We start from the raw sequence: 13,403 nt of genomic DNA, 5'->3' as shown, positions 1-13,403 counted from the left end.
TGCTTAAATAGTATATTTAATTGTTATATTCGTCTGTACAATGCAGTGTGTTGAAACATTCTGCTGTACTGCTTCAGTTTCTTTACTGTAGTGAGGGAAAGTACATATTGCTTCTTTAATAATAAATTATTTCCAGCATTATCTGATCCAATGTTGGGTAGCTACAGGCATGTGTTTGTGGACGGGTTTGGATGTGATGTGTTATTTTTTGATTGAACAATAGAGTTTGGCATTTATACAAAAATTACACCTTTAAGTGGCTAAAATGATAGAAAGGAAAAGGTGTTATATGGACCAGCATTGAGAACCACAGCTTTAGGCTATGTTTAAAAGAATACTACCCTCAGGAACATTTAGTAATCCACATTGAAATAAGAAAACACTTCCTTAGGCGGAAATCCATTTTTCTGATCACCTGCTGTGTTGTCAAATAGCCCCAGCTTGCAGTTCTTCCTTAAGCATAGATATGTCATAAAAAATATTGTTTTCAAGGCAACGGAGGAGCTTTTTTCAACTTCCATCTTGTTTGACAAAGTGCATTGTAATCACCTTTATGAAATTTGTGTCCAGCACGTAAATGAAAACATCAACATAGATAATTTGAACATTTTGCCCCTGAAATTGTTCTTTCAAAAGCCTGACGTATTATCAGCAGATACATGCAGGAGAGAGTTGATTCCCACCTTGAAACCTACTAAACATTTTTATTTTCTGCTTGAGCCTTTTTCAATAAATGACAACATTTCAAATTTCTCTGTTAATGATGCCAAACGCAAAAACATGTTAAAGAATCTGTTTCCCCTATGAAAGGTTGACTGTTTTTCCAATGCTACACATTTCCACATACATGTTAATGCACATCAGCAAGCTGCACAGTGCAAACACAATCTTCTGTTCATCATGTGAAGATTTGCCTCGGGTGCTTGCCAATAGTCTAATCAGCACCAAGTCTTAATTATTGCAAATTATGCACTAGTTCTGCAGTCAGTGTTATAAGTCAAGCCTCTAAATTAATGTTCTGCTTTGGGCTTACATCTAATAATGTGTTAAGTAGTAACCTCTTTCAATCAGGTTCAAATCACGCTTTAATTTACAAGTTACTCTGTTTGATCTGCATGAAGGAAATATTAATGTAAGATATAAACACGCAACTTGATAAGACGTTTGTTTGGATTATGATCTGACCTCAGCAGCCAGGTGTCACTGCAGTTTATGCAAAGGATTGTCCTTCTTGAGAAAATATCCTCCCGTTGGATATAAGGACTCAATTTCATCTGACACTGAAGACACAATGTATCTTAATCTTAAAGGGATTGTTCGGAGTAATTTCATCCTAGGGTCCTTTGCACCAGATCAGGCAAGTGCTTGGTAATAAACTTTTGGTGTACTTACAAACTTTCTAATGCCTTGTTTTATGAGTACAGAACCTATTTGTTCTACTGCAGAAGTTTGGTACCATTGCGGGCATTATTAGTGGGGTAATTTATGAGTAAGGAGTTGGTTCCATTAGCACCTGCACTAAGCCATTTTGCGGATAGCACTAACTTGATTTACAGTTCTCAAAGACGCACACACATAATCTTAACTGATTATAGTCTGACGGGACAGCTAGTCTCTTTTTCTTTTCTCCGTCTTTTTTCTCCGTGTGGCGTTTGTGCCCGCTCGCGGTGTGAGACTCGTGTTCGCGCTATTCTCCGACACGATGACCTCTTAGACACAAAACCAAAGTAACAAGCCAATTTTGTAAAATATAAGGAGTAGAAAATACTGATATTTGTGTTAAAATGTAAGGAGTAAAAGTAAAAATTTGCCACAAAAAAAGTATTTGTACTTTGTCACTTTATCTCTGCCTGTGACGAAGAAACCTACGTTTCAAAAGAAACCTGCCTTAAAAGATTGTTCAAATTGACTTCAGGCGTTGTGAGACTTGAATTCTTTTTAATATGTAAAGGACTTTGGAACTGCCTCAGTGCATGAGTTGTGCAATGTATAAACAGTATATACTGTATAAACATTTGCATTGCCTTCCCTTTTTCAATACTAGTATTTTCACCATTTCTTTATGGACCACCATCATTGTGCCAGATATTATTACTATATTTGTGTTAATTGCCAGCTACCCACTACTAACCTGTATTGCAAAGTGTATACCACAAATAAAACATGATGCAGACGGAACACCGACCACAATTTGCAAAATGTAAAAATATTATGGTGTAATTGAATAATTCATTAAATAGACAACATTAGCGGACAACATATTTTTAATATTTGGTATGAATGATGTCTCAGATATGCGGATGAGCTCATTATGTGCAGGTCTGACTAGCTGAATCTCTCCCTGGCTTTCTGTCTCCAAACCGGTGCTCAATTTTCACCCCACTTGACACACACTGCACAGCACCACTGCAACTGATGAATTGTTCAGCATCTCATTAAATAAAGAAGCTGATGAGGGAGTGCTTATTTTGAATTCATCCCAAGGAATTTTACCTTTTGATTCTCTAGATTTAGGCTGAATCCCATTTCTCTATCTTATCCCTTCCCCTTGGCCCTCAAAGCCGAGTGGTAAGGGCTAGGGGTGAAAACATACCCCTACGAAATGGGACACCGCTTGGTTACATCACCATACAGTATTGATCAGAAATTTCCAAGATGCCGTCCGCAAGTGTGTCTATGTCGATTGCGTGGGTTTGCACAACAGTGTCATATGCATTCAGGCCTACACACTAAATGGTGTGTCGTCTATATGTTTCAGTTATCACTGTTTTAAATGTCATTGATGTTCAGAAAAACTTTCTCTAACAAAAATCTGTCTTTATTGCCCAATAAATTAAACATAAGAGGCAAACATTTTTTACATAAAATATACTATATTACAGAACCATTATCAACTATTAGAACCATAACTTACATGTCACACACATAAAAAGGCAATCAAATGTGTAAAACTAAAAAAGACACACAAGACCACAAACAAACAAATTAACTACAGCTGTTCTGATATTCCAGACCAGTCTGATGCCTGTTGGCCAGTAACCCTTCCCTCACATTTTTTTCATTAGTGTCCCGTATCATAACCAACAACAATATACAAGTGCATGAACAGGAATTAATTACAAATGATTACAATAATACAGTACCAATACAATAATGAATGGGTACAACATGAACACATGATTTAAGAAACTTCTGCTCGTTTTCAGCCCGAAAGTGGATCAGCTGCCGAGTGTCTTCCTGAGTCCATGTGTGATACAGGACTGTATGTGTAAAGCACGTAGCGATGTCTCCAAAGTAATTGAGTGTTCACTGATTTCAAATTAAATTCTCTGCTAATGGTTAAAACTTTAGACATGCATGGAGTCCATTCATGGCAGAGAAATGCGACTGTTGTGCAAATCTGCAATGTAATGTAAGCGATTAGCGTTAGTGTAACAAGCTAGCGGTTTTTAAAAAGTTTCAATTAAGAACATGGTTGCCAGTATATATGTACAGGACTGTATAGAGCACAAAACAAGACTGTCATAATTTTTAAATCAATTATTTAAGTGTAAAATCCTGGCAGCAATTGTTGCCTGTTGCGCAATGTATAAGGATACCCCTCGGTTTCAAGTAAGTAAGTTTCAAGTAAGTAAGGGCTGTGCACCCCTTCGTCTTACCCCTAGCCCTCGATTAAAATGAGTATTGGTACAACCATTACTCTCGTGTGAACGCGCAGAAATAAAGGGAAGTGTTAAGGGGAAGGGGTAACACAGAGAAATGAGATTCAGCCTTAATGTTGGGACCCTGCATCAGATTAACTTATTGTCCCTCTGTCAAAGATCAGCAGTTTTGAAACATGGCTACAATGAACATTAATGGCTAACCACTCTTTTATTCCTTTTATTTTTAGCAACTGATGAGAATGAGGGATGAGTTGAAGGAGCGAGAGGCAGAGCTTGAGAAGAGTATAGAAGAAAAACAGCAGCTGAAGAACCAAATCCATGAACTCAAGTCAGGACTGCACAACCTGAAGACCACACACACACTACAGGTCAGAAGAAGCAAACACACATTGCGTTTGTTTTAGTAAATGGTAATTATGTGATAATAATTTATTTTATTTAATAATTATGTTATTTGATAATTGTAATAAAAAAAAAAACGGGCCTCATTTGTGGTCTAGTTTGAAAGAATTTACTTCATAATGAATGTCAGTGCATGACGAATGTTGCATATTGGTAAAATTATTCAACACTCATTTTAGTGAAGATTTTGGTGCATTTGAATGACTAATGTCTGTCTAATGATTTTTCCCAAAATCAACCCAGCAACGGTAGATAAAAGATGGAACTCTTCCCCAGGGGCGTAGCACAAAATTCTGGATCCTGTACACAGGCATCCTCTATGGGCCCCTCCCCGCACCACTTCTATTCATTCTAATATCTTTGTGGGCCCCATTCTCACATGAGGGCCGTGTATACTCAGTCCCCTTTTTCCCCCCAGTCCGACGCCCCTGCTAGAGGCACTACTATAATAGTGAACAATCCATCAAGATCTTTTGTACCAACCATGACTTTAAAAATATGGAAATTAAAAAAGACAGATGATCTGAAGTACTTAAAGACCAGGTCACTGTGATTTGACCAATAATTTAGGATTCAGGCTTAAAATTAGTAGAACAGACAAAGAGATTTAAATTTAAAATCATGTCAAAGGTGGCATATGAAGTTCATCCTTAACATTTCAGTCTAAGACTTTTTGTTTGTCAAAAAGGTAATCAGTCAATATTCTGCCTTCTTCCATCATACTACTAGCTTCACACAAAAAACAACCCTATGTTTTGCCAGTTAAATGCTTTTAATGTGACAGCTGAAGGAACCGGGTTACAGTAGGCTTCTCCAGTAAGCTGATTTTTTCTTCAAATGTCATGTAAACGAATAACCTGGTTACAGTAATCGGCAAAGCGGATTAGGGCAACGTGATTTGTCTGCCATGTATACGCTTAACCAGGTATCTAGACGGCTTTTTACAAGCATGCATGTGTTAAATAAAAGATTGCAAACATGTAAAAACAGCAAAGCAGCTGGATGAAAGAAGAGATCAGTACACGGAGCGTCGCTCCAAATCCAAACTGTGACTGAAACTGAAACAAACATAAGATAACCTGTACAACTCAAAGAAACGTCTTCTACTGTTAAATTAAGAAAGTCATGCTTTCAAAATAAGGTTGGGGATAGGGGAGGAATATCATTACTAACCTGCATCAAATACACACAGATTTACTGTAACTGTGTAACAAAAGTGCATACATTAGTAGTTATATTAGCAATTAACATGGTTTCTCTGAGTAACCTGATTACTTAAATGCATGTAAACAGAGTACATGAGACACATTAGTTAAAATTACAAACAGCGGGATCTCTGGATTACATGTTGCATAATTTTCTGCTGCATAATTTCCTGTGAATCACATGGAATGGCGGACCCCAACGGCGGACCCCACCACTAACAATGAAAACTACTATATAGAGAGGTAACAGGAATAACCCTTTGTCTAAGAAGTCTTAAGAGAAATTTCAACTGGTTATATTTTGCACTTTAAGACTTCTCTCTCAAATTCATTTTTAAATAAAGACACAGCTTGTAACTGTTTCCTGTGTGGCAGAAGGCGTTTAAGGGCATATCAAATCCGTGAATGAACTTTTACTCCCAAATAAGATTTATTTTACAGTTTGAAGCGGAAAATGTTTGCATATCTTGGGAAAATTACCTTGGGTATGATCATTGCCAGCACTGCCATGTCCTCATTTTCATCCTTGTAACACTGTGTGTTGATGTTACATAAGAAAATAGGAGATGGACTTTTTAGAATAGGCAGACCAAAAGGTAACTGATTGTTTCTGGACCAGTTTGGAAACTTCAATGGGAAATAAAAAAGCATTGTTGTAAAATGCGGCTGCAGCTCCTTTAAGAGAGCTCCTTGCATGTGGGTGGGTGTGTGTGAGTGGAAAGTGGACAAAGGAGAAATAGAGAGAGGAAGCAGACGTGTAGATGCGACCAGAGCAGAGTTGTACACTGTGTGCGGTGTTTGAAAATAAATTCCAGGCTAAAAGCCAAGCTCATTCATTTACTCACCAGAAATGGGATCTTAACCCAGACGTTAATTATCTTGTAACGTCGGCACTGGAAGTAACAAGTCTCCCCTGGTCTTCCGACTACGGTCAGAAAAGAAGCATTTGGGAAAGGTCAACAGCATGTAATCTCCTTTGTTTACCATCAAGCCCCCTAGTAAAGGACAAGTGATGACAAACTCTAACGAGGCTGATCACAGGCTGACAGGATAACACAAATAACAGGATAACACAGCAGCTCAAATGTACAGTTTGATTGCCTTTGAAGCAGTTTGTTGAGAACTGTCCTTGAATTTTTGCGCCGACAAAATCTGTGAAGAGACCAAACTGTCCTAAACCGTAAAATTAACTGCTTTGCTGCTTCATAAGAGACACATAGGCTTAATTTCAAAACACCTCAAATATGTTGCATATTGCTGGTCACCTATTGACATGCAACAAAGATCTTATTTGTGAGCAGTTGTGCTCCTCTACCTCTTATATCGTAATTCCTTGCTGGCATATTTTGTCTCCGCGTGGTAACAGGGAAGAGGGCGAACATGTAATCTAGCTTCAAGTTCAATCAGCTATGTAATTGGATAATGATAATACTAAAATTGTACTGGCAAGTGGTGCCTGATGACTCTGGTGGCTTGCTGTCTACTCTCAGGTCATCTTTTTGATCCGCAGAGCTGCCCAAATTGGTTTGCTGTGAGCTGATAGAATGTCTCCCAGCTGCAGATATTCAAACTATGGGAATTAGAGTTTCTCTTTTCTTTCTGCCTTGCCCTCTGACAGGCTTTCTTGTCCTCAGCACACTGAGACAGAATTTGCCACTTGGCTCTTCTTCTTACTAAGCACATATTCACATATAGTCGTCTGGAACCACATTGACCACCTCATTTGCCACATCTGGATTTTGTTTTCTAGTTTTGTTGGAAAATGATGTGGCTCCTCTAGAGGAGCAATTTCTTGACTGGGAAGGACTAAAGGGATGGGGTGGTGGAGCTCCTTTACTTTAGCTTGTTGTTATTCTACTATGGATTGTCATGGCTCCTTTGTTAAAATAAATATATATTTTTATTTTTATTTTTATATTTTAAGATTATTTTTTGGGACAGCTTAGACTTTAAAAGGGAGAGAGTTATTGTTCCCCTTTCATCGTTAACTCCTACTCATATCTCTGCATGGTAAATTGAGACAGCTAGCTAGGCTGACGGTCCAAGTTTTCTCTCGCACAACTATTTTACACCGGCTACCTGCGGAGCTTAGCACCGCCCATGAAGATGGTGATTGGTTTAAAGAAATGCCAATAAAACAGAGCATGTTTTTTTTACCCATCCCAGAATCCTATGTAGAGTAGCCAGACCCTCTTCCGCTCCGAAGCACATGGATGGTCTGGCAAATTGAGACTAGGTAAAAGGTAAAAGTGTTTGCTCCTAATCTGTCTCAGCCCTTGAAATGTTATGAGTATGATTAAAATTAGTACTCATAATTTAAATAATCCCATTAATCTGCAGCTCCCCTCGGTTTAATGGAGCTTCAGTTCATTATTTAGCTTCCTGGGCTACAACTACTGTTTTGGTTCACTTTCATTGCTCTCATAGTGTTGTTTTTGGCTGAAGCAGGCAGCTGTTTCTAGTTTAAAAAAAGCTCTAATAAACCCACTGTACACTACCTGCTCAGCACCAAACAGCACTCAGACATAGTTAGCAACTAGCCAGATATTTGTAAAATCAGAGACCAAAAACAGAGCTTAAAAAGAGCAAACATGACTTTAAATGAATAATAATGTCTCTCCGTAACTGCTGGATGTGTGAATAAGCAACTGGCTGCTGACAAGTTTGCCATATCAATTTCAAAGGGATATGTCAATGTCATTGTTGTGTGCACAACTTGTTTCTGCTGCCCCCAATCCATTCCTGCAGTTCCATTTGTTTCTGTAACTGAAATCTTTAATTTCCTTGGAAGTGTTCTCTGGGCTTGCCTAAGCACAAATCTTCACTTAGCTGAGTTTTAGTTGTCATACCAAATTTAGTCTTTGGGCACATGGGACTACTGTTTGTTCTATGTATTTTAGGAAAGAAACAGTAGTCCCATCTGTCAAAAGACTTTTTTATTTATGCAGTACAAAAAAAAATCATATGAAAGACATTAAATAAACACAATGTGGCGTTTTCAAAATGTTTCAAAAATCCTGACTTTAACTGTTGATAAGCATATGATTTTTAATTTTTCATGTGATCCAAATACTTGCCAGATTCCAAGAATTTAGACCAATCAGAACTCATATTGTAGCATTTCTTCTTATTATCTAAATAATGGGAACAAGTGAGTATGTCCTACTCTGTACATATATTGGTCATGATTCCTTAACAAGCACATACAAGGGATTTAACATAAATGTTCCCTCTGTAAAAATGTAGCTCTTACTACATCAGTTTACCTTCGCTAAACCACTGATTCCAGCTCTCACTTAATAGCACTGGATATTAGTTTACTGTGACCTGACCTATCTCCTCATGAAATGCAGGAAAATACTCATCAATATTAGTCCCTGTTGAAACCTAAAGGCGATTGGAGCAGCATAAGTATTAGAATACCAACAACAAAAAACATTAAAAAGGAGCAAGACAGGGATATAATAAATTATGCCCGTTTTTAATTACATGTGTGGATTTATTTACTGAAACCTCTCCTTCATATTATTTCACCATCTGGTAGAGGATAATAATATGCAACAAGCGCAATAAAACAGTTTCCTCCTGGCACACATTAGGTGGAGAAATGTAATAACATACACTAAGACGTACATTATACCAGCATATTGTACGTGGCCTCAGCTCTTCTACCACACACACACACACACACACACACACACACACATACTCACAAACAACAGTTCAGTTCAGTGTTTACATTGTATGGCAGATTACATATGCATTCACCGCCTTCAGCCATGTAAGAGAATATACTTTAATCGTTTTGAACTGTATGTCAGTGTGCCATAATAAACAGTGTGTTTCTATTGAAATGAATTACTGTAGAAGGTTGTCTCCGAGTAAATGTGTTATGTGCTGTTGAATGCAATTTTGATTAAATAAATAAGTAACTTTCTATGCAGAGCAGAGGACCATATATTAAGGTTTCAATTGTTGGAGGTGTAGCCATATATTCATATTAAATATTCTACTTTACTTTATCCGACTTTGTCTCCAAAACGTGAAGAGATTAGGTCACTCTGAAACTAGGCTTTGTTTGTGCTGCTGCTGCTGCTGCTACTGTTACTGCTTTTGCTGCTGTTGCTGTTCATGTGTATGTGTGTGTCTGACAGAGTCGGAGAGGGATGGAGAGTGAGTTTTGGTGTGTCGGATTGCATTAGTGGGGGACTTGTTTCTCATTGACGTTTCCTCTCATTTTTCTAATTGACTCTAGCTGGAGACGTTAAAGGAAGATGACAGAGGGAGCGAACAGAGTGCTAATCAAGTCAGTGTAAGTGAGAAAAAACTAAGCTCTCACTACTCCGTGCTAAATATTCTTCTTCCACTTATTTTTTTTTGTATTTATTTCGCCTCCTCCCCTCCTGTAACTCTTCCACTGACATGACATATCATTACAGGCCAATCTTCACAGGGAGTGTAGGCTAATTGTCACTACATCACCCAGACACAACTGGGTTAGAAAATGAAGGCTCAGCATACAGTGTACATATAGGGTAAAGGAACACACTCTAATACATACTTGCACACATGCTAACATTAGACAAGAACTTGAGACAAGACAAGGCAATTGGTTCTGATTTGGCTTGACTGAATATTAAGCCACCTTCCAACGCCACATTTCTCTTTTTAGAATCTTCACTAGATGCACATAAATGTAGATCCTGCCACTCAAACAGATCCAAATTTCCTCCTCTATGCTCACATCTGTGTATGAGGCTGTCACACGCTCACAGGAACAACAACGTGATCATTAGCATGATAGCATCGTAGCATTTCCTCTTCCTCTCTCTTCCACTCTTATTTGTTTTTCCCTTTTGTCAGAACATTAGCTTCTGGCTTTGTTTTTTCGCTCCATGTTGTGCTCATTATCTTGTCCTTTTTATGGATTACTTTTTCTTATTTTCCACTTGCTTACAGTTTACACTCTTTGCATGCTTGCTAAAACACCCTCAAATATTAGACTTTTACCACCCCGAGCCCTGTTTAGATTATTCAGCAGCATTGGTGTTAAATTGGGGTGCTATGTGGGTCTTTTAACAGGGTTTTGTGACCTCTGTCTTTCCTTAGGATGTAACAGCATCATCAGTGGTGTCTTGCAGTCAGGACAAGGAAGGTCTTCCAGAGAAGAATCGTCCCTATCCTGAACAATCGGAAAGGGATGCACTGCTAATCGGTATGCTACCTTACTGCATCTCCATGGCATTACTGCATTTACAATACAATACAACAATACAATTGTTGAAATGCGGGGAAAAGTGTCTTTTTGACAACACATTCACAATGAAGCTAAACCATATAAAACATTAATTACATGAAAAGCTGCCTGCGCACACATTCATCTTAAAATTATAAGTTTTTGTTACAAACGTGTCCCTGTTGATGGACACATAAATATTAGGAATAGAATTAAAGCGTAAACATACTGACAGACAATTTCCATCTTTTATTCACTCTGTTTGATATTTTCAACTGTGGCTATAGAGTGCCTTTAACAACCTACATTCTAATTGTTTTATAGTCATTTATTCCAAGTGCAATCCGCTGTTTAAGCTGTTTTTGCCATGTTAGTGGCTTGGCTCTGGGAATGGTAATGTCAGTGAGTCAGTCCTCTGCTTTGGTGTAGATTGAAATATCTCAAGAACTATCAGATAGATTGACATGAAGTTTCATACAGTTATTTATGGTGTCCAAAGAGTTAATCCCAATGACTTTAGTGATTCCCTGAATTTTCTTCTAGCGCCATCATCAGATCAAACATTTTACTTTGTCTAATACTTTATTATATCAGTAAATCATCTGCATGTTAGCAATGTCATTGTGAGCATGTTAGCATCCTGACGTTAGCTTCCTAATATTAATTCAGTAGCTTACAGCCTTACAGAGCTGCTAGCATATGTGACCTATACAAGACCTGCTCTACAGCATTTTATGTCTTATGCTTCATATGTTTATGCTGGCAATATGTTCTTTATGATAATGTCTCTTTGATATTATTAAAAACATTTTTAACATGTTATTTAAATTTGAAAATTGAGCTAAACAAATTTAATTTGGCAATTGTGCCACCAAAACACTTAAGGGAAGTGTCCAAAACAACAGGCTCAAAAATGGTGGTCACAACAGACCTGAAACTTTATAGTTTCACAAAGTGAGTACACACACTGTATAGCTGTTGCATTGGATTACCTTATATTGTAATGTGTTGTTCCAGTTTTCTTATCGTTTATCGCTTTTATAACATAACCACAACAAGCACCACGAGGCCTCCTCTACAGCAGTAGTATTTCTGCTTCTGTCGCTTTGACGTAATAATTATGCGTAATTACAAAGCAAGAGAGGAGAATATCAAGAGAGAAAGAGCTCAATTTGCTCATTAGATTGCATAACACAATGTGACTTTATGATAGTGGGAAATATGGCCAACATCTATCTCCCTCGTGTGTAATACACTACATTATTTAAACAAAGCCTCGTCCTATTTTGCTTTCTGTTTTCCGGCGCGCTTCATTTCCACATGTTCATTTTCAAGGACATCCGTTGGCTCAAAGCAATGATGATAAAACTTGCCTTGTTAGGAAGTAAAAATGAAATGCAAATTATGCTAGAGTTTAACTAATAATAAAGCTTTCTATATGTCTTCATTTGGGTCCAGTTCTACCTTTGTTCAAGTGCCAGAAATAACTGCATCTACTGTGTCATAGCAGGTAGTTAGGTAGTCAATGGTGCGTGTCCTCTGTGCATGCCCACTCTGGCTGTTTGCTGAAAAAGAGGTGGGCCACAGTTAAAGATCCTGATCCACCTTTTTATGTTAGAATCCCTCCTTTTGACATCTTGTTTGATGCTGAGTTGAAGTGAGCACCGCAGAAAAGAAAAGGGACACTTGACTTCTGAAGGAAAATGTTTCATCAGGGTTGAATCTCTGCCTTTTCTCTCCCTCCACACAGTGAATGTAGATGAACACAGTTGCATAATCTTAAAACTGTTCCCTGCACGCCTTCATGAAAAATGAGAAGCAAGAGTATACTTGATGAAAGTGTTTTTGGTTTGTATTGTTTAGCTGCAAAGACTTACGTGTCTGTATGTGTTTTATTTTTTTTTTAAAGAATGAAACACCTATTGTGCTTCTGAAAACCCCATCAACTTAATCTGTTATACACTCTGAAAGTATAATTCTGTTTTATTACAACTTGGGTCTTATTTTTGTAGATTTAGCAATCATTTTTACCGTGTTACATGATTTTACTCATCAATCTAACTAAGTCAAAACTAGGATTTTAGAAATACTAAGGTCAAGAGTCCTAATTTTCCTATCTGAACCTCAATCTAAGACATTCTTTCCTGGCCACCAACCAAACTCTGTAAGATGTTCTTAGTATTAAAATACAATACCAAATATCACAATTTAATTTGATCTCCCAACATTATGGTATAAATGTTTTTTAACAACATTCTGTGCAATATCAGATAGGAGAAGAGATTCCTTTTGTTTCAAATTATCTAGTTTTCTGCCTGAAAACATTACATTTTTAATATGTTCAAATAATAAAATCTGCCCTCAAATATTGTGGACACCACAATGTCCTCAATGGTAGCTATAATCCTGCACTTTAATTGCTGAGATGCGGGAATGCTGCAATATTGCTAAAAAAAGCAACCAGGCTTTAAGCAACCGATACGACTCAGCTAAAAGCTGAAATAATGATTATATATTTTTTAAGATGTTACAGGCATACTGCATTTTTGTAGCAATTTCCATAAACTTGGCGCAGTCTGTACAGCAATTTTCCTTCGTCAATCCACTCCGTTGTCACCATCTTTTAGCATTTAGCAGTACGTCAAAATTGTGTTATTTAGTATGGAACCACAATGAAACCGAGCAAAAAAGGTTTGGTTCTTCTGATATCTCTATCTCTTTCTCTGTTGTTTCCCAAACCATATCAAGGCTTACTGTGTGTTAAGATAACAAACCCACTTGACCCAAACGTACATGATTTGTTTCCAAATCTCATCAGTTACGTACAATTTTGGCCAAAACTGCCAAAAATAAGCATACATAAGTTGCAATAAATTGGGAACTATCCCTCAATTT

The 13,403-nt window shown here is 37.6% G+C and overlaps 1 protein-coding gene across 5 annotated transcripts in view; it reads left to right on the top strand.

Annotated features, from left to right (window-relative positions):
* LOC116696810 (ecto-NOX disulfide-thiol exchanger 2) overlaps window positions 1-13,403 on the top strand; it is a 164,469-nt gene that overhangs the window by 146,105 nt on the left and 4,961 nt on the right. For 4 of the 5 annotated variants that reach the window (XM_032527993.1, XM_032527990.1, XM_032527992.1 and 1 more), the window contains 3 exons: window positions 3,893-4,033; window positions 9,528-9,584; window positions 10,382-10,487. In XM_032527993.1, coding sequence (XP_032383884.1) covers window positions 3,893-4,033; window positions 9,528-9,584; window positions 10,382-10,487 — 304 coding nt within the window. The remainder of the gene's footprint in view (window positions 1-3,892; window positions 4,034-9,527; window positions 9,585-10,381; window positions 10,488-13,403) is intronic. The other variant, XM_032527989.1, reaches the window with a different exon arrangement.

Source organism: Etheostoma spectabile, chromosome 10, assembly GCF_008692095.1.
Source record: "Etheostoma spectabile isolate EspeVRDwgs_2016 chromosome 10, UIUC_Espe_1.0, whole genome shotgun sequence".
Classification (NCBI taxonomy): Eukaryota; Metazoa; Chordata; class Actinopteri; order Perciformes; family Percidae; genus Etheostoma; species Etheostoma spectabile.
The sequence above is the reverse complement of the archived record's forward strand: the minus strand, read 5'-3'. Positions and strand labels throughout refer to the sequence as shown.